Raw genomic sequence first — 23101 nt, forward strand, 5'->3', positions numbered from 1 at the left:
CTTGGTCCAAGCTATCCCGAAGCTGAACGATTTTATCATATAGATAACCGTTAAACTCCTCAGCCCGTCCCTGTAGGGGGTCATCCCGTTCCTCCTGATGAAGGAGGGAACGGGTCACCCGAAACAGGGCGGCCGGGCGGTTATCTGCCGATGCAATGAGGGTGGAAACGTAGGTACGTTTCGCCTCCCTCATTGCCACTAGGTAGGTCTTAGTAAAAGACCTCACTAGTGTCCGATCAGCCTCGGAACGGCTGGACCTCCAGGTACTCTCTAGGCGTCTTCTCCGGCGTTTCATCTCTCTTAGCTCCTCTTTCTTTGCTTCTTATGAGGAACCATTGCATCTCCTCTAATTTTAACAGATTTATCCAGCTATTCTACAGTGTCTTTTTTTTTTCCTATGAAGGCTGTAAGACTGTGGTTTTTGTTTTGTGTTTTTCAGCACCAGATTTCTTTTAATAGATAAATCTTCTTCTTCTCTATCAACTGAAATCAAGTGACCGCTTCAATAATTAAACCAATTGTCTTTTTCTTCAAGAAATGCAACAAGCTTACCTTTGATGAGAGGCATCTCAGCTTGTGGTTAGGTAGGAAGACAAACATGTCTCCAAATTGCATATACCATTTTTTCTTGTCCAACTTTCAGGATTTCCAGTTAGCTAAGTACAAACTCTTGACTTAGAGGCAAAAACTGTTAGGGATACTCTCACTCCACAGGCAGAATTCTCACAGCTCTCCCAATCTGCCAGCTCAGTAAGGTTGCTCCTTAAAACCCAGAGATGTTTACTATTTCTGGGCTTACTCAATAGGAAGCAGTAAGTCACCCATGATAGATAATCAATAGATTTCAAAACATACCCCTTACAATCAGCAGCTATTCATTAGATAACTTTTACACTCCTTACAGCTGAGCACACAGTCCCTCTTAATGCCTAGCATTTCTAATCACTCTTCTCTCTTCCTTGTCTCTTCCTTCTATTGACCATGAAAATTTTTATTAGTTTGATACTATTATAGTGTCCTTTCTTTGATTGGATAAATATTTAAGTTGGTGGAATTACTGAAGCTTTAGAATATAGGTTTCTTAATGAGTATACTGTAGAGTATTGTGAGAATTAACACTCCAATGTGAAATTATTGCTAGTAGCACATCATAAAGAAAAATGCTAGAACAAGGTAATAAAAATGTTTTCCCTTTTGCTGAAATATTTGATCCAGCATAAATATAAATTAAGCTATTTTCTTTTGGTTCTATCTCAGTTTTAAATCTATTTTATCTGTATTTAGAGGATTTCAGGTTTTCACATTTTGAAATTGGCAACTTGCTACAATAAACAAATTAGGATTCATTATATATTCTTTACAGTCAGTGCAGGATAGTATCAGATAAGGGGCCGTAATAGCTCAGGCAGTAAGGAGCCTGTTATTTGAACACAGTAGCCTGCAATTACTGCAGGTTCAAGCCCGGCCCAAGGTTGACTCAGCCTTCCATCCTTTATAAGGTAGGTAAAATGAGGACTCAGATTGTTGGGGGGGCAATAAGTTGACTTTGTAAAATATACAAATAGAATGAGACTATTGCCTTATACACTGTAAGCCCCCCTGAATCTTCGGAGAAGGGCAGGATATAAATGTAAAAAAAAAAAAAGATATTGTAATTGGGGCCTACATTTTTCATAATTGATACACAGTCAACATTTCTTGCTTGAATGCTACAGAAACCTCATTGAAAGTTTAAGTGTTCTATGGACAGTACATATTTATTAATATACAAGCATACCGTGATAAGGAATTATTAGCATATAAAACTTGTCTGATTATTGTCTAGAGATTTGCTTGAGAGTTTCAGGGATAAACACAAAAGCCATTCCAGTAAATAATTACTAGTACTGCTAAGCAGACATAACTCTTCTGTAAACTCTAACTGCAAAGCATTTTGAAAATGCAATTTTCTCTATATTATTTATAATACATCTATAAGTATTGCTAATCTTATATTATTATAGATGGTCACCCAGATGTTTAGATTGTATCTAAGCTTCATTTTGTCTACCTATTGAGTCCCTCCCAAAGACCTGGAATAGGCAGTTGTTTTATTTTGTTAAAGGTATCATTATATGATGTGAACTGCCTTTTACAACTGACCAATTGTGATTTTTGTCAATGCTAATAGTGTTCAAGTATTGTTCCAGATGTTTTGGGATTGCACCAAAGGTGCCTATTACTATTGGTACTATTTTTACTTTCTCTTATCACAGTTGTTCTACTTCTATTTACAGGTCTTTGTATTTTGTGCTTTTCTCCAGTTCTTTCTCTTCTATTGTTTTCAGGTACTGCTGCATAATATTTACATTTTTTGTAAACTAAGTATTTATAAAGGATAGGCAAATTTTGGGTATGTGGCCACGTTTTAGATTTGAAAACATGTCACAAACTGTAACAATTTTTCATAAGCTAAGTTTGAGCATTGACAAAACAGCTAGTTATAGTGGATATGGCTAGTCATAAAGTATGCATTTACCAGAAGGGCAAACTGGTAAACTCTGTAATTTTTGCTTTAACTTTTTTTTTATGAATGTGGGTACACTTCTAAACAAAACAGTTGGGCCCTTATTTTTATTATTGAAAAATATTTGAGACTATAAGAGCCCAGAGGCATTCTTGCAAATAAAAATAATATTAGAGGCTGAGCTTTACTATGGAATGTGTCAGCTTCCTATTAATTAATATTGATATATCTTTCTATACATGTGTGTATGGGGAGGGAGTTCCCCACTGACAAGACTGATACCAAGGGAGATATGTGTGGGGCACCATGTGTTTAATGCTATAAACTATGCAGGAACTGTGGCTGAAAGTATTAATGTAGTAATAAATCATTTGGGAGAATTATTGTTACTATAAAAAATATTCAAGACTAAGAAGACTATTCAAGACTATATCTTGAATATACAATGACAATGAGAATTGTTTTCCTACCTACGTTTGATATGGTTTTTATTTTCAAAATTCCATTGCATGGACTTGCTGAAATCCATTTCTTCAGCCAATCATGCCACTTAAAACATAAGCAAATGCACATCGATGTGTACCTAATGTAACAAAAAGTAGGTGCCTAAACTTTCATTGTATTCTTCCCTTTTTTCTCTCTCATAAAGTGGAAATTATTAAGTACTAAATGGAGATATTTTATCTGAAAAACTGAATTAAAAAGAACTCAAATTGCCAAAATGAAAAATCAAATTTGGGAGAACTGGATTCAGCTCCTCTTAGATCACAGTGTGCCATAAGTTCAGAAATGAGACACTAAAGATCTGAGTTTGGACAAAATCCCTGCACTTAGTGTAATATGTTTTATTATTCACTTTGGGGGGGGGGGAGTGTTTTGAATCAGTGCTGAATCCTGGTGATTATCTGGTCAATTCCCTGCCATTTTACTGGAAAGATTTTCAGAAGTGCTTTGTTATTGTTTTCTTCTTAGGGCTGAGAGCAGTGGTGAAATGTAAAATTTGTTACTACTGGTTCTGTGGGCATGGCTTGGTGGTGGTGGGGTTATGTGACGTGGCCAACTTTTTTTTTTTAACTTTTAAAAGCATTTTTTTCTACAACTTCTTTGGACGAAAAGGTTGTAAAAATTGCTTTTAAAAGTCTCTGATGATCCCAGCTGAGCCGCGCGATCATCAGAGGTTTTTTTTTAACTTTTAAAAGCATTTTTTTGGCCGAAGAAAAAATGCTTTTAAAAGTAAAAAAACCCAAAAACCTCTGATGATTGCGCGGCTCAGCTGGACATGGGTGTGTGTGTGTGCAGGGATTTTTGCTACCAGTTCTCCGAACCACCCGTTGCCATCGCTACCGGATTGGGCGATCCGGTCCAAACTGGGAGCATTTCACCCCTGGCTGAGTGTGACTGGTCCAAAGTCACCTAGTTGACTTTTTGTCTAAGACAGGTTTAGAATTCATGGCCTATTGTTTCTAGCCTGGAACTTTAACCACTATACTAAACTGGCTCTCTTCCATGCCTTTATTTGCACAACGCATTCACCATCATCCTGGTGTTTGTTTTTGAACAGTAGGACAAAGTCAATCCCAAATCAATGCTACAAGCACTGCCAAAGCAATAGCAGAACTGGCTTTTGTCATCTTTACTTACGACCCAATTTTGGAAGGATTAGCAATAAAATAGATATTATAACACATGTGTACTCAGTGCTGCAGTATATCCTCAGGTGAATATGAATATACAAATACATACTTTTCATATAAAAACCTAAAATGGCTATTCAGTGGCAACATTTATTCTCATTCCAAATGCATTCCTCATTCTCACCCTTTTTTCACCACTCATCTAGAACGTTACCTAAACAACATAGAAAACCAAGTTCTGAAACCTAACAGTGTATTTTTAGGAATAAATTTATGAACCTCTGGGCCATCATTTTCTAATTCCACGAATCAACCAGAATTCCAACATAGTAATTGGAAAATAAAAACAAAACTCCCCTGTTTTTAAAACTCCTTACACTTCAGAATTTCAAAATATTTTTAGCCAACCATTTATAGTTAAATGTTATATGAATGAAGAATAAATCAGCCTATCATTTGCCTCCAGAAAACTAGTTATATAAAAGATGCCACAAGCCTCTGTTTACAGAATGAAATTGCATTTCATTGGCACAGACACAATGACCCTTCACTTCCTTTGAACACTGTGTAGTTGCCTATTCCAGATACGGAAATCAGCACTAATTGGGCTATTGTTTCAATTGAAAATCTTCAATAGCTTTAGCTCCCAACAGCTGGCAAAGAAAATTCACACTGCACCATAGCAGAAATATAGTTCAAAATGATACCAGAGCTGAATCTTGTAAAGCATCAAAAATAGCAATATACGTCAAATTTTTTTTAATAAAAAGTTATGTCTTTGAAAAATAAAAACATTTCTTTAAGGATTGCACAATTTAAATATTGCACCTTTATGATCAAGATAATTTGTCATGTTTAATATTTTTTAAAAAAACAAATATTTTTAAAAGCTTTGTTTAAAAATTTAAGCAACTCATTGTTATAACAAAATCATTTCAGCTCAATAGGACTGAATCAAGAATGCACCTCAAACTTTGGCTTCTGTTCCAAGCCTATTCTAATTGTGTTCCCCAATTGGTAAATGAGTGCACAGAAATATGTGTGTGTGTGTAATGAATGTATGTATGTATACAAGACTGAGCACCCAAGATTTCAGCACTAGTTTCTTCCATCTTCATTCTCATGCCCATTTTAAACTGTTTATCTAATGAACTGCTGCATATATAATAGCCACAAATCAATTCCTTCCTTACAGGCACGTACAATAGAAAAAGTCTTACTTAATAGACTTACTTGATAGATGCAAAACAATAAAGTGTTACAATGAATTTTCAGTAAATGCTGGTAAAGATGAAAAGTAATTTCCTCCTTAAAGGCATCTTCCCCTTCCACATAAGAATATTTCATATTAAGCCACACACAACTACTGAACAATAAAGTACTGCAATAAATATTTTTAATTTTTGTTATTGGTTTCTTTTCTCTTTTTAAAATATTACACATTTGGATATTTGGACATTAGGCTGAAGGTAGAAAAAAAGCAAGAGTCCAATCAACAGGGTAATCAGAAAAAGTGTAATTGCAAAACAGAAGTCAAATTATTTACAAGATAGAATAACTGAATATTCCAAACTATTTCTTCTGTAAATAATCATAACAAGTCTCAAAATGAAAGGGAAAGAAAATAAAAGGAAATTCAATCTCATTTCTGCTCTGAAAAGCCTCATTGAAATAATTTCAAATTTTCTTATTTATATATAAAACTACTTCAGAAAGGGGAGAGCTGTTCAGCAACAGATGAAATAATAGCATTAGTCAATATCAATGCCTTGTGATTCATTTTTTAAAAAAAAACTTAGACTTAAGTAATTTTTTCCTTTCCTGCTAGAATGCTGAGCACTGAAAAATAAATGACATACTTCTAAGAACTTGATCCAGTTCTGAAAAAACTGATTAAATTAACCAATTATCAGAAAACATCACATGAACTCAGAGCCTACAATTTGGCATTTGTGAATTGTTTTGAAATGAAATAGAAAGAATAGGAATTTTGTCCACAGTCAACAGAAAAAAATGCCAGAAAATCTTGTGTTCGTCTTTCCTTCAGCATAGCTGAGTGACATTAGTAACATTTGTTTCCATTTTACATAAATTTCAGTTTGTTCATGTACGAATAGTTAATATTAACCACTGTCAGTGGCAATAAATACTTTCAAAATCCAGTATGCTTTCACTACACCAAACTGAGGCTCATGTATGTATATGTATATGTATATGTATATATATATATATATATATATATATATATATATATATATATATATATATATATATATATATATATATGTATGTATGTATGTATGTATATTTGTTGTAATACTTCAGTTTTGCTAATATCAGTATATTAGCTGAAGTTTATTCACTTCAACCATTTTCTCAATCTCAGTGGAGAATAGTAACCCACACGGGAAGTATAGAGACTGTAAAAGCATTACTAACTACAATTCTAAACAATAGATCCATGCGATTAAAGAACGTATTTTATTTCACACATGGCTTGGAAATCTTAATTATTGTAAACATGCAATGGTAATTCTATTAGGTTTAGGCCTATAGATCAAGAGAACAAGGGTCTCTTCCACTAATAGTCATAAGTTTTTACAGCTGTATTCAAGAGTTAAATATAGCAAAAATGGTTTTAACTGCCAAATTTAAACATATCTTGCTTTTATTTCCCAGTTCCCACAATAACGTATCAAAATTGTTGAGATCTGTTAATGAGTATTGTCAAAATATTTTCCTGTAATTAACATTTGCAGCCCTAAAAGCATTAGCCAAGCAAGACCCAATTATACTCACATAAACGTCTATAATTTTAGATTATGTTTTTTTTAAAAAAACACCCTGTAGTATTTGCACTTGCATTATGGACACAATTGCAGCAGGGAACAGAGACGCACTTTTATTTTTACATCTGGAAAGAAGTACATATGGAGAGGGGTGTGTGCTGAATGCGAACACGCCTACCAAAAGGGCAAGAGCCAGCCTAAGCTCTTCTGATATTGTCATAGGTCTGCAATTAAAAAAAACAACAACACACACACTGAACCTGAAGGGTGAAAAAAATGCCTTAGGTAGGAAAATAACTAAGTTTGTAAGAACAGGGCACAGAAGCCTTTGAACTAGGAAACGAAATCTATTCTCCCCACCCCCAAGTACTCACTTCACTATTTATCAGCTTAAATGAACTTGTTTAGTTGGAGAGAACTCTTTTTTTTCCTCCCCTAGCGCTATTTCAAAGTTTGCGTTCTGCCGTCGGTTGGCTGGCCCCAACCGGAAAACAGGTCCCAGGCCCACGCAATAGCCAAAAGGGCAGAGTACACACGAAAGGCGCCAAGATAAAAAGGCACAGCTCGGGCTACGCTACCCTCCCTCTCCTCTTCCCGCCCGCCCCCCCCACCACCAGTTCAGCCGAGGGTCTGTTCCTCAAACACGCCCTTCGGACAAGTATCCCTCATGCCGCCGTCCTAGACGGCGCCCATCCCAAGAGCGGGAGATGCCACCCAGCCAAACCGCCGCTCTCCCAGCTCGAGAGCGAGCCACGAACCCCCATCTCCACCAGCCGCCCCTCTTGGCCGCTTAACGCGTTTCAAAACGCAAACAAAACCCGAGGGGGCGGGGGCGGCCAAGCCAGCGCTCCCCAAACCTGCAGCGGGAGAGCAGGGGGCGTGGGGGAAGCAGCCGGAGTGGTCTCCTCACCTTAGTGGCCATGGTGGGCTTTGGCGGCGTGTCTCCCCGCCTTCGGAGGGAGCCTGACTGGAGACTCCGCTTTTAGGCTCCCTCCTACTGGGCCGCGGCGGCGCTGGAGGGGGGAGGAGGAAGGCGGCGGCGGCGGCGCGGCTCTGGCTCCGTTTTCAGGCCAGCCGCCGCCTCCCCTTCCCTTCTTGCCGGGCTTCCAAGCCACGAGAAGGCGAGGAGCTCCTGAACTGGCGGCGAAGCAGAATCCGGGCTGCCGAGCACCGCCTGCGCTTCCTCTCGCCTCCTGCTTCTTCCTGGTCGCTTCGCCCATAGCCAGGGGCGGGGTTTCCACGAAGGCGTCCCGAAACCCAAGCAGGAAAAGGGAGAAAAGGAGCCCGAGCCGAGCCTCCCAGCCTGGGTGCACGTGCCCCCGGTTCGGCGGTGGGGAACGGAGGTGAAGCTGCCTCCCATTTCTTCGGACTCCTCGGCATCCCGGGAGCCTTGGCTCCGCCGTTCATTCGCTAAACTCGCAGGCTGCCTTTTTAGAAATGATAGTATTCTGTCTGGGTGGAAAACATTAGGCCAGTGCAAAGGGCGCCGGCTGATCTGCATCCCAGCCCACGGGCGCGAGGGAAGTGGTTGCCCCAAGCTCTTTTGGATGTCAGAAGGAAGCAGCCCTGTCCATTTTGAATTAACACTCCATAAGGGTTTGATACTAGTACTATTAACACGGTGACTAACAGCGGTAGAAATCAGGTAGGCGGCCGTCGTTTCATTCCAGCCGCTTAAACTGCAGAATAGAATAGAATAGAATAGAATTTATTGGCCAAGTGTGATTGGACACACAAGGAATATATCTTGGTGCATATGCACATAAAAGAAACGATACCTTCATCAAGGTACAACATTTACAACACAATTGATGGTCAATATATCAATATAAATCATAAGGATTGCCAGCAACAAAGTTACAGTCATAGTCATAAGTGGAAAGAGATGGGTGATGGGAACTATGAGAAGATTAATAGTAGTGCAGATTTAGTAAATAGTTTGACAGTGTTGAGGGAATTATTTGTTTAGCAGAGTGATGGCCTTCAGGGGAAAAAACTCTTCTTGTGTCTAGTTGTTCTGGTGTGCAGTGCTCTATAGCGTCGTTTTGAGGGTAGGAGTTGAAACAGTTTATGTCCAGGATGTGAGGGATCTGTAAATATTTTCACCGCCTCTTCTTGATTCGTGCAGTATACAGGTCCTCAATGGAAGGCAGGTTGGTAGCAATTATTTTTTCTGCAGTTCTAATTATCCTCTGAAGTCTGTGTCTTTCTTGTTGGGTTGTAGAACCAAGCCAGACAGTTATAAACAAGGCATTGAGAAGAGGTGGGGCCAAGAAGAGCTCCACCTTGCTATGCCCATTTCACTCTTTTCGCAATCAGGAGACACTTCAGAACCTCAATTCTTTTCATCTCAGGTGTGGACTATTGTAGTGCACTCCTATGTGAGGCTGCTCTTGGAAGACTGCTCAGAAACTGCAGACTGTGGCAGCTTGGACAGTTACAGGCACATCTTGATATGCTCATGTGATAAGCTCTGCTGCATTAGTTACCAGTAGCCTTTGGGTGCAATTCCAGATGCTGGTTAGAATAACTTTTATGGTAAAAGAGCTAGGTACTGGAAGGACAGCTGATCTCTACATTCTCCAGATCCCATAGATAAAAAAAATATCATCTGATGGGGCTCCTCAATCTTATTTTAAAAGACCTTTTAAACCCAGTTTTTTTCCTAGGCCTTGGATTAATCAATGGTACTCTTAGTACTGATTAGTCAACAGTACTCTTTTTCATTTGGGGGTATGCCAAGTGTGTAATGCTTCCTTTGATCATTGTTTTTGTAACTATAACTTCTGTAACTTAGAATAATTTTTTCCTGGGCAGCCTTACAAATTTAATAAATTTAAAATCAAATTAAAATTGAAACGAAAATATTTCTGTGAGGAAAAGCTGTAATTTTGAAATACACACACCAAAAAATCCTTTCCAAAAGTCCTCCAAACAAAATTGTGCATTAAAAAGATATTTTCAAAAGATAAAACATTGGTCTGTGGATATGTTAAATTGCAGGTAATGCAACTGTAAATAATTGGGGCCATCTGCATGCAATTTTATACAGCTTCTTAATATTCAGAGTGCTTCAGTAACTGCTGTCCCAAAGGTATGCAGTATTCAAATTCAAAGCAGGCAAACAATAGTTTCCAGGAAGAAGGATTCATATTATGTGTATACTTTGCTTTTAATTCATCTTATATTATGGATCACATAATCTGATTCTTGTCTTAAAAGAACAGGAAATCCCATCACTGATTTTTGGCAATAATGCAGCTAAAATTAGACAGCCCAGTCAAAGGGTGTTTCCTGGGGAATTAATTAAAACAAAAAGTGAAGATCCACACTGCCCTGCCATGTTGAAGATAAATGAATTTTATTTTGAGCTTGAGTTGAGGCTAAAAAAAAAGAAGTAAATTAATTATGTTAGCTTTGTCCAAAATCCATACCACAATAACTAAGCTTAATCCTTAAGACCATATACAATTCTTTATTCTGTTTAAATATCATAACATACTTATCTTGTGAAATCCTTATAAGAGTGTGTTGGAAGTATCCATCTGGGTTCAGTTCCAAGTGGGGACAAAGACACTGGAAACGTGGAGGCTGCTTGGAAAGATGGTTTAATGGTGGTCAGGATCACATGGCTTGAGATCCTGAACAGAAAAAGGGCCTGAGATCCTGTGTGCTCCCTGGTTTTATGATTTTTCTGAGCTTTGACCTTTCTGGGGCACAGGAAGAGTATCCTGATTGGTTGTCAGACTCCCAGGGGGTGGGGGTCTTAGCTAGCCTTGCTGGCTGTCTCTCAAGCTTGCTTGAGCCTTGCCATGTGGTGAGTTTCAGTTGTATTGTGTTGCAAATCATGGGGGGATTGAGTGAGCCTGGTTGAAGCCTTAATTGCCCATTGACAAAGGTGGGGAGAATGAGTGAGCTTAGCTGAGGCTTTTAATGGCCCATTGACAAAGGTGGGGGGGAGTCAGGAAGTTGCAGGGAGCTCCTTTGTCTTTAAAATATGTTTCTCCATTTCTCATCCAGGAAGGTATAATATTCTGCTTTTTAAAATATTTCCTAGAATATTTCATTCTTCTAGGAGGGGGGTGGGTGCTAAATTCCTACAAGTGAATGAAATAAAACAGCATTTTTCCTCACTGCAGATAAGGAAATGCTGACAATATTTGTTATTTGCACCATCTAGTGCTTTCCTCTGACTTTCCAAAATAAGAGGACAATTTTATATCATTATTTATAGAATGTAGAATAGCTGTGAAGGAAATGTTCACAGAAAGAGATGTCTATCCTCAAGAGAATAACAAGGTTGGCACCATGAGAGTAGTCAGATATTAAAACAGTCATCATCTATAGATAGATATTATATAGATCTGTAGGGCAAAAGAGGACTTACAGATTATTTTTTTCTGTAATGCACATAATTATTCAAGAAAATGTACTATTCAGATATTCCTATCCCACTTCTCTATCATAAAGGATCTTTGATTAACAAAAATAAAAGCCCCAAAGGCAATTGCAGTTCCCTCTGTGATTGTCATATCCAAAGGGGTGAGGAGTGAGTGAGGATGAGTACACAAGCAGAAATAGCTGTTTCCCCTTTCTGTCTAGGCATTGTTGTGATGCTAATAGGTGGGCAAAGAAAAGAAAGAAGTAGAAGCATCTGTGACTTTCCATGGCTTACATGCTTTCTGGCTCATTACCCTGGAATCAGCTGGGTGAAGAAGGTATAGAGGAATTAACACTAGACAGCTTCCATCCTTTCCTATTTTGCTGCAGTGCAGGTAGCAGTTTGGTCAATGCCAGATGTACATTTCTCCCCAAAAAATCTTTAGTATTTGCAGATATGAACCAGCTTTAAGCAAAAAGCCTCTCTCACCATTAAAACACCTGAAAAACAAAACTTGCCAGAAATGTTCAGCATCACAGAACATAATGGGATATCATTCTTAGGGCTAAATATGCTCATGTCTATGTGACAGAAATGGAATAGTTGGTGTTTCCTCTTCCTGTTTGCTTCTTTGGAAAGGGATGGCTGCTGGGCACTTGGCATAGGGTGAGTTTCACTAGATAATGTAGAAATTTTAATTCTTTTTAAAAATTTATATGCCACCCATCTCATTATTGAAACAACTCTTGTCAATTTAGAAACTGATAAAAAGATAAATATAAAGAATTAAAAGTAATAAGAGAGAGTAAAAACCAAGAAAATGGACAGCAGGGAGCTGGGGTCTTTTCTTTTACCCTCTTATCTTACCTCTTATTCTCTTATCAGAAATAATACGCATAAGTTGAATAATCAAAAATTCTTCCACTTTTTGTTAAATGGTCTTGTTTCTTTCAGTCTTTGCTTATTTGCTTATTTGTAGCCTATGACTATCATTAAGTGTTAAATTCGTACCCTATGACCATCATTAAGTGTTGTACCTTGATGAAGGTATCTTTTATGTACACTGAGAGCATATGCACCAAGACAAATTCCTTGTGTGTCCAATCACACTTGGCCAATAAAAATTCTATTCTATTCTATTCTATTCTATTCTATTCTATTCTATTCTATTCTATTCTATTCTATTCTATTCTATTCTATTACAGTTAAGTAAGTGCTTGGATTTCTCTAATGTTTTTCCTAATACTGTTGGTACTTAAGCATCTTACTTCATAGAATTAGTAGGTTTTCTTCTTCTTCCATGCATTTTTCCTTCAAATGCAGTGTTGTTTTTATCAACCGAGTATTGTTCCGTTGGTTGCGACAGGAATTGATTGACTGGCTTGTAGCCTGAGGCTGACATCATGGCTGAGAGAGAATGACTGACCCAAAGTCACCTTGTCAGTTTTTACACCTAAGGACTAGAACTCACAAGCTCCTAGTTTATACCCTGGTGCCTTAACCAATAGACCAACTGGTGTTATAGAATTGATGGATAATGGCAGTTAAAACATTTGGTTATTCTTCTTAGAATTGTTCCCTTAGATCTCCCATTCTGATTTGCGTCAAGTTCTTTGTTAATTTCTTAAAACTAATTAATCACACGTGTATTTTAGAAATGTATTGCAATTGTGTAGAATTTTTATTTCTTGAGAGAAAGGCAACAAAACATGATTGATTGAAATTTCATAATCTTGCTAGTTTATTTATCCCACAGTCATTTGACCCAGTTGAGAGGACTGTAATAATTGGGGCTTCCAATTCTTACACTACTTCTTTTTCATAATTACTCGGCAACTTGCTTCTATATCCATAAACACCCAGTAATGCAGCATATACTGAGATGAACACTCAATGAAATATTTTTAATTCAGTTAAAATGATTAAAGTAAAATAAACAGTATTTAATCATCCTAAACATGGTACTTTCTGAAAATAAGATAAAACATTGTACATGATAAGACTTACCTAATAAAAGATAATAGAAAATTAATCAAGCAGTATGGATAATATTTTCACAGTTGCACTGAACTACATGGCTTCATCCTGAATAATCTGAGCAGATTATCTATGCATATCAGGTGAAATTCCACTGTTCTTCTCTTTCTTTCTTCCTCACCTGTAAAGAGAGGCAGTAGCAAAGAAAGAATCTGAAGTGCACATAAATTAGGCTTTACAATTTTGTCTGGAAAAAACTCTTTAAAAGGTAAACATAGTTTATAAAAAAGGATGTTGTTAATTTGGAAAACAGATTTCAAATTTATAAATGTATTTATTTATGAAAACAAAAATAACCAATATTAATTGTTACTAAGAATCTATATTTTTATTTCAGGATGGGTTTGTTTCTTGTATATTTCCCTTAACCAACTTTCTCCAAAGAAAATTAAGGCAATAATTTTTCCTTTTTATTATATTTAGTTTTCAGATAGGGTAAAGTACAAAACAACATTCCCTTTCATATTCGGATATTTCATCAATTTGATATATTCCCTCCAAAAATACTAAACACACCCTAATTTTGATAAAATGTATTTCTACATTGTTTCAGGCAGATTTGAAATATTACTTACTGGTATATATGCAATGACTTAGCAAATTCAGCTGGTGCTTTATTTTAAAAAGCAATAAAGTTCAGCTTTTATTTATAAAAATAAATTTATTTATTTATATTTTATTTATAAAAATAAATTTAGCAATTTTCAAGTAAAATTATATTAATCAGTCATTTACTTTTTTCCATTTTTATTTTTAGGGCAGTTTCATGGATGCATATTTTTTAGATTTAAAATAATAAGTTTTATTAATATAAATAGTAAAAATAAAAAGCATTTATTGCTTTAGAACTACATTGCAAATTCTGTTTGTTTCATTATAGGAATGTGTGAACATACTAATTTTTGAAAATATTTTCCAAATTGTTCTAGAGTGCAGTGCTCCTTAAACCTCAGTAAGGGCTTTACAATGGTGTCTAGCAAAAGTTCTCTTCACTTTTCTTGTTTTGGTAGTACCAGCCTGACTTCGAGCAAAGTTTCAAACTAAAACTGTTGTATTATCCCAAATATTCTAGTGTAAACGAAATATCTGAAAGAGTACTGGGGAAGGAAAAGCAGCATACTATTACTTCATGGATAGTGAAATTGAGGGACTAGTGAGTGTAAGACAATATTATTTCTCCAACAATTAAGTAAAGTGAATGTTAAGACTTAAACGTATCAAACGATCTGAAACCTGGGTAACTTTACTCTGATATGTACCTTTTTGTTCTCAGCTATCTCAGAAATAGAAATAATAATTTGATTTTGTCAGCCCTTTGAGGCAGGCCAGATCAGGAAACAGATAATACCAAAATGTTAGAAATAAATTTTATTGACATAAGGCTATCACAACAATTTAGGAAGCCTGACAGCATTTCCCTTTCTTAAGTCTTAGACTAAAAAGTCAAGACAGGGCAAGGTTGAGGTTCTTTCTCGTGCTTTCCTGTTTTCCTGGGCTTAGTCATGCTTTATTAATGATTGCTGCATATTTTCTCCAAGGTCATCTCTGCATTCCTCCATAAGTTTAAGGAAGTGTTGTAAGAATGGCACCTCACATAAGGACATAAAGCATTTTAGAATGATGACTATTTTCCATTCCAGGCAGGTTCCATTCAATACTAAAAAGGGGTGGAAGAGGTTTGGCTCCTAGCTCACTGAAGCATTTGTCAAGAATTAGCAAATGCAACTGTTTCATGGTCTTTAATACCCAAACTTTTTTGAAATTGGGTAATGAATTGTGTCTTTCTATTCAATACACTTTAGGATTTTCCTGGCAGCATGAAAGAATTAAGAATGCAAAGTTTCATTGTGCACTACTATTAATCGTTTCATAGTTCCCATCACCAATCTCTTTCCACTTATGACTGTATGACTATAACTTGTTGCTGGCAATCCTTATGATTTATATTGATATATTGATCATCAATTGTGTTGTAAATGTTGTACCTTGATGAACGTATCTTTTCTTTTATGTACACTGAGAGCATATGCACCAAGACAAATTCCTTGTGTGTCCAATCACACTTGGCCAATAAAAATTCTATTCTATTCTATTCTACATCCCCCTTTTTGGGCCAAAGTCAAAATAAGTGGAAGTTCTTATCAGCTACATTTTTCCAATTGTGAAAATATTTTACAATTATATTTACAAATACATTTAGTAAGGTTCTATAAACAAAAGCATTTACCTCTGGGTTTTATCTGATAAAAAAGCTTTTTCTCCAACTTGCATTTCCTATTTAGCCTCATGTGAAAGGAAACCCAAAAGATAGAGAGGGAAATAGCTAATTATAGACAATCGTGACTTTAAAAAAAAAGAAGAAGAAGCTAGGTCTAGTCATGATTAAGTACAAAATTGTTGATTTATTTATTTATTTTGCAACTAAGAATATTGTTTGATAGCAAGAACATAAGGAAATTGTACGTAAGAAACCAAAACTGGTTTACAAATCTGGAAAAAAACAAAGAATTTTGTGGCATTTTATTGCAAAATTACTACTTCTGCAGTATTTTCAATGAATATTACCAATGTAGTTAATGCAATAGTTATTTTGGTGATAAGACCAAGAAATTTATACTAAGATTTTTACTCATTAAATATGTGTTTTTTATGTCAATAAGACCTTATGTCAATTCCTATATTTTAGCCGCATGGGTTTTAACCAACATTCAATTTCAAATACATACCATTGTTCAATTTCACTTTTAAAAAAATGGTGGTAGTGGTTTTATCCTAGTAAAGAAATTGTTTCTTTTTTCCATCCATTCAGGGTAAATTTTAGTTATGGATTTTTTTTTAAAGCAACTACTTGTTCCTTTCAGTTATAAGATTATAAACATAGATACGTTTATAAGTTTCTTTAAATTATAAGTTGACAAAGGCAAGCATTTCTCCATTTTATATCATGCAATGTATATAATTTAGTTATGTGTTGAAACTACGAACAAAAATTATTTTTCTTTATGAAACAATTATTCTGTTCTATAAAACTTATCTTTTAAATAGTTTATGAATGCAGTAGCTCTGGTAAGCCACACTAATGAGAATGACATAAATTTCTATTTCAAAAGTAAATTAACGCTTCCTTTAGAAGATGTAAATAAAGAAGTGACTATAAATTATGGTGACTTTTGGCATGGAATTATCTATTCTGTGTTGATTGATAATGAAAATAGAAAATTAAAAGGTTTAGAAGTATTAAACAATAAAGTCCTATATCAGGCATGTAGTTACAGATTTCAAAACTTTTAAGCAAAGTTGTTTCCATATTTTAAGACATTTTATATAAATTAAATATTTTTCAATGAAACTTGATGATTAAAAACATATTTCTATTTAAATTGAAATTAACCATGGAAAACACATAATCTTGTAAAAATTATATTGAAATAGCAAATTACAAAAACTAATGTATTTTAGTAGAAAGTTTTCTTACTATTCTAAATTTTGGCCTGCCATAGCAGGTGGCCGTATGAAGCCCATCCTTAGCTGTTCTCAGAAAAGTTAAGTGGAGTCAGAACTAATAAAGATTGGGGTGAGCAGGAAGTCTCATGACTATAAATTAACCTGGGAATTAGAATAGCAGACAACTTTCAACATACTTTACATCACTATCTCATCTGTATAATTGATAACAATCTATTATTACTAGACCATGTAGATGATGGTGATTTCCCAAAGCAAACTTTTCAAAAAGTGCATGATGTTATGAAGAGGGGAGATTTTAATTGCTCCAACATCTGATATATAATAATTTATATGGTCAAGGACCAGCAAATTAAAAGAAAAACCACAATATCAAATTAAAATAAAAAAAAATAAAATACTAGCATAACAAAGACAAAGTAAAACATAGATATGTAATATATATTACTATAATAGTATCTATGCAAGTGTAAATTTAAAATATTTCAGATTAAGAAGTAAAATATATGTCATCCAAAAACAAGATAGTATGTGTTAAATCTAAAGCAATAAATACTAAAAAAAGTAGTTGTTTATGTAACCAATTATTTTCACTGTCACAACATAGAAATTGGCTACTGTGCAAGTGGTAAATGGTTTGGTATCTTCTACATGATGATTCACATAGAAATTGTTTGATCTTCTTGGAAATATACATATTAGGGGCAGAAGATAAAAGGACCTGATATCCCAATAGATTTTAAAACGTAGTAATACATGTGAAATGGTTTTGATCTCTTGTCATTAATAGGCAATTATGCTCAGTTAATGGGGCTTCAGAGTATTTGCCTTGCAGTAATGTGAATGATAAAATGTTATGTTTGACTTTGAAAAATACTATTTTCAGCTTTGGGAAAAATTAGATTTTATAGATATCTTGCAGGTTCCAAAGTGCCCTTATTTATTCAATTTCTACCATGTCAACGCAGACTTTTAACTTCAGTCTGAGGCTCCATACCCTGTATTCTTTGGGTGCAGAATACAGCAAAATGCCATTACTTAAGGGGAAAAAAAGCTAAGATTGTTGGCCATGCAGGTACAAAGATAGCTGGGGAAATGATTGAAACCTGGGAAACTGGCCCCTTGTCAGTCAACAGGAGTGTTGATTTACCACCAGCTTATCAGGTTCTATGGAACCGAGGGCTTGGCACAGAGGTGGGTTCTAAATTTTTTTACTACTGGTTCTGTGGGCATGGTTTATTTGTGGGCGTGGCTTGGCGGTCATGTGACACTGGGAGTGTCTTGGCGGTCATGTGACTGGGTGAGAGTAGCTTGGCCATCGTGACTGGGTGGGCGTGGCCAATAACAATAAATAATAAAAATAATAAACAAACATACAAACAATAAGAGGTACTAAAAACCAAGTTTCACACTTTACACACACACAACACAACACAACTGACTCACATACAATGTAAAAGCAACTGCACTTCACCCAAAAGGGCCCCTGCAATAAGCAGGAACCTCACAAAGCCACAAAAAGCTCAAAAACCAAGTTTCACACTTTACACACACACAACTGACTCACACACAACGTAAAAGCAGCTGCACTTCACCCAAAAGGGCCCCTGCAACAAGCAGGAACCTCACAAAGCCACAAAAAGCTCAAAAACCAAGTTTCACACTTTACACACACACACAACACGACTCACACACACAAAATGCCACATACAGCTTTGTGAGATTGTGTGTGTTTGTGTAGTTAGAGTGAAACACTACAGAAACACACCAAATCTCAGAAAGCTGCACAAATATTTTGTTATTTTATATAAATTTTTTAGATCGGGGTCTCCAACCTTATAACTTTAAAGTCTGTGGACTTCAACTCCCAGAGTTCCTCAGCCAGCAAAGCATTTGGCTGAGCAATGGATTCCAGGCAGATTTGTGGACTTCAACTCCCAGAGTTCCTGGGGAACTCCAATCAATTACATTAGCTGCAACTGATTCTACATTGCCTTCCAGACAATGTAACTGATTGGAGACACCGAAGGAAAGCGAGCCCGAAAGGAGCTTTCTTAATTAAGTAAGTGAGGAGGGGGAATTGGGTGGCCAGAGAAAAAAAGTTTTTAAAATGCTCCTCTGAGGATCCCTGCTCAGCCACACGATCATCAGAGGGTTTTTTTCTTTTCTTTTAAAAGCCTCTTTTTGGCTGAAGAAAAGAGGCTTTTAAACGTTTTAAAAAAAAAACTCTTGATGGAGAACTGGTTTGGAGGTGTGGCCAGCCAGCGATTACCACCGGTTCTCTGAATGCCAGCAGAGTTTTACTACCGGCTCTACAGAACCGGGGGCAACCCACCACTGGCTTGGCAGCACAAGGAAACAACAGCTAATCACCGGCTATCAACACACCAGTTAACCAATAGGAAGGCAACTCTCAGAATAGTCCAAAAGACATATTCCAGTAGAGAGAAATTCCCTGAAGATGGATTCCAGCACAAGTCTGAAAGTGTTGTGTCTTGCCCGCTCTCACCACAGCCGGGGTCTGCTTATCTGCTTCCGAACGCTGAAGAATGTCCTCCCGGCCCCAGCCCTGGCTCCATGCCCAGACAAGCTGAAGAGGAGGGGGCATCTCCCGGTCCCAGCCCTGGCTCCATGCCCAAGCAGGCTGCAGAGGAGGGAGCAACCCCCAGCCCCAGCTCCATGCCCAGGCAAACAGAGCAGCTAGACCCCTCCCCCTCCTCCACAGCATGTGAGCCTGAGGAAAGTTTATTTCCAACAGCTGATTGGAGTGACCCTCGCATCAGAAGACTGGATAGGCGGAGGCAACAGAAGGGAGGGGTAGGCCTTAATGAGTGCTGAGTCATGGAGCCCCACTCCATGGCCTATATAAAGGATCTGCTTTCTGGCAGTCTCTGAGTCAGGCAAAGTCGAACTTATCTTGCTGAAGTCACTTTCTGGTCTCCTGCCTGCTCTGAGGACTTTGCTAGGACTTTGGGCAGAGCTGCAGAGGCAAGCCTGATTCGGATTTCCCTGACCCGGCCGTCAGTGGAGGAATGGGACACGACAGAAAGCTAGGAAGAGTAAACCTCTGGTCCCTGTGACTGACCCAGATTCGATCTTGCAAAAAAATAAATAAATCAACCACATAACTAGTACTTTGCTTCATTTTTCTCTAACAAGGAACTCAATGTTCCACTAAGAAATTGTGAAGAACAGGATAAGGGCAGGATGGAAGCTTGAGGCCAAACTGAACATAGTTGGAGAATATAGGTAGTTTTTGGGTTATAACAAGTGCAACAACACATAACTGCATTGCTTAGTGAGAAAGCATGGCAGTGCTGTTTACTGGCATAATTCCAGGACTGTGCAGGTTATTAAATGAAAAGGGACGTGAGTCCCATGCAAGGAGTTGGGGCATGCATGAGTGGGGAGGTGCTTTGGGTGGGCGTGACTTGCAACCTTCCCTGACAGCTTTGACATTGACTTTAATTATGGGAAGCCAGTAGGGAAGGTTGCAAATGATAAAGCCATGACCACAGAATGCTGCAACTAGTGTATGTATGTGCTAATTTATCACAATTGTAGGATTGCTGCAATGGCCAAACCAATTTTAAGTACCACTCATTTAGCACCACTGTAACTAAATGCTAAACAAGTGATCATAATCTGAGGAGTACTTGTATTTTTTTTATTTTGAATGTGTTTAAATCTTCAGGACCAGATAATGAAGGAGCTGAGAGTCTGCCTGAACCCTTACAGTGTGATTTTTTTTAAAAAAAGAAACTTAAAGAGAATTTGTAAAATGCCAAATGACTGGAGCAAATATCTCCATCTTCAAAAAGATAGAGTCTATTCAGATCGTGTTGATATTGCTCTATAAGCAATGTGCGAATAAAGAATTAATTACAAGGTTAGGATGAATTTATCAACAGAAAATCTTATTGAATTAGCTTACCTTGTTTTTTTTCCTCTTCATGTAGTACTTTCTTTAATAGATTATGGGAATTCTATAGAAACAGTCCGTGACTTAGTAAAGCATTTAACGAAATACTTCATCACTTGCTGATCAGAGAGTCTATTAAATATGGTCTTAATGACTTGACATTTAGATACAGCTGGCCTGAAAATAACTTTTACTTTATATGATCATCAGTGGTTGTTCATCAAACTGAAAGAGATGCCCAAAGGATCAATCTTACTCTTCAAGGTCCTTCAGTATTTTCATTAAAACATTTCTCTCTCTCAAAACTCTGTGTATGCATGTGTGCACACGTGTCAGTGTGCATAGGCACATGTAAAATACTGAAAAAATATTTTCATGTCTGATTTAGATGAAGAGATGATGTAAATAAAATGTAAATAATGTAAATAAATGTAACTTTACATTTTTAATATATTTATACAGGCTAAAATGGGATGGGATAGCTAATACCTAGAAAACAAAAATAAAAGTCAAAGTGATCCTGATATATTGGAAAAACAAACTGAAAGTAACATAGTTAAATCTAACAGAGATAAGTGCAAAGATCACCTAGAAAATCAATATCAAATGTAAAAATATAGGACAGAAGATACCTGGTATGGTAATGATACTTATGAAAAAAGTGTGCGCCAACAATGTGAGGTGGCTGCTAAACAAGTAAACAAGACCAATGTAAATACTAGAATAGTTTCACTGCAATAATTCAATGCCCAGCCTCAGATTGCATCAGTTCTGGGCAACATTCTTTAAGAAGAATTGATGGGGGTGGGGGGGAATGGAACAGGTTCAATAGAAATAATCAGGGGCTAGAAAGTAAGTCCTTTGCAGAGGGGTTAAAGTAGCAGTTCTGTATTTTTATTTTTTTATTTTGTAAAGCATATACAGGGTAACAGTAAAAGTAAATATAATTTGAATACATGAAAAGAGTAAGTAAGAAGGAATATTAAGACAGGGACAGTAGGCATACTGGTGCTCTTATGCATGCCCCTTACAGACCCCTTAGGAATGAGGTGAGGTCAACAGTAGACATATTAAGATTAAAGTTTTGGAGGTTTGGAGAAGAAACTACAGAGTCAGGTAATGCATTCCAAGCACTGACCACTCTGTTACTGAAGTCATATTTTCTGCAGGGTAAACACATGTATGTGTTTACCCTGGAGAAAAGACCAACTAAGGGGAGGGATATAATACTTTACAAACATGTAGTAGAATATCCCATTGAAAAAATTAAGGTTGATTCTTGTTCCAAGAGAGAGAATAATGCCTCTGTAGGAGGGCAGATTCTGAATGACTGTCAAAAAACAAAAACAAAAACAAACCCTAATAGTAAGAACAGTTCGACAGTGGAACAAGACTAGGCAACCATTGGTCCGAGATCCTTTAATTTGGATTCCTAATTTATGGCTTAGATTCAAAGTCGTAAATGACTTCTTCCAACTCTGATTCCATCCCCATTGAATTTAACGGATTTAATGCAAAATTAGCAAATCTTGCCAAACTTAAGTTGAAGTCACAACTGCATAGTGACTTGTGCCAGTACCTGAATTTTGTTCACATTCTCTGATAATTCATTATCAATAGGGTGGATTTTTTTAATAAGAGCCAATTTCTAAACAATTTAAAAGCATGGCACTTTGTCATGAAAGTCTACCTAGTTCTTTAGAAAGGTCCACACATTTCAGTCTATTTCTTGTATATCAGTTGCCTATGTTGCAGAAACATCCGGTAGAATGCCAAACCTCTGCTATCCTTAACTCTGATGCAAAATCAATCTTCCCAGTTAATCAGTGGAAATGATCCATCCAATACCATGTTTTAAATCAATACAGTATAGTAAAAATATTAAAGTGTCTATAAATGACTATTTATAAAATAACCTTATGAATAAATTGTGGTTTTTTTGAGCAATAATTAAATATATATTTACATATATATTCAAGTCAGGTTTTTTTCTATTCACTGAAAATTGAATAAGATTATTTGCCCAATATGAGTTATGTGCCACCACAAGTTGAAATGAAATTGGTGGCACAGAAAGTTAATAAATAAATCCCAGTTGGAAATGAAGTAGGAATGAATTTTTTTCTTTCCCACAGCCCCAAATAATTTCATAGAAAGATTTATCCTCCTTATGCAGAACATATAAGTATCAGCCAAATTTCAGTAGAATAAGAGATTTCAAGACCTTTTTAGGAAGACGTGAACAATCTGCTTATTGCCCAGGCAGTATTTAATTATACCATGCTGCTCAATTTATTTCAAAAGTAAGTCCCTTTGAGTTAAGCAGCTCTAGTATGTAGATTTTTATAGAACTACTTTTCTATCACA

General features: G+C 36.6%; 1 protein-coding gene across 2 annotated transcripts in view; it reads right to left on the minus strand.

The window, feature by feature from the left end:
* Positions 1-8162, minus strand: part of SNX9 (sorting nexin 9) — a 39437-nt gene extending 31275 nt beyond the window's left edge. For both annotated transcript variants that reach the window (XM_058168751.1, XM_058168742.1), the window contains exon 1: positions 7840-8162. In XM_058168751.1, the coding sequence (XP_058024734.1) occupies positions 7840-7851 (12 nt within the window). In that variant the 5' untranslated portion in view covers positions 7852-8162. The remainder of the gene's footprint in view (positions 1-7839) is intronic.
* Between the last annotated feature and the right edge of the window lie 14939 nt (positions 8163-23101).

The sequence above is a fragment of the Ahaetulla prasina genome, chromosome 1 (genome assembly GCF_028640845.1).
Source record: "Ahaetulla prasina isolate Xishuangbanna chromosome 1, ASM2864084v1, whole genome shotgun sequence".
NCBI lineage: Eukaryota > Metazoa > Chordata > Lepidosauria > Squamata > Colubridae > Ahaetulla > Ahaetulla prasina.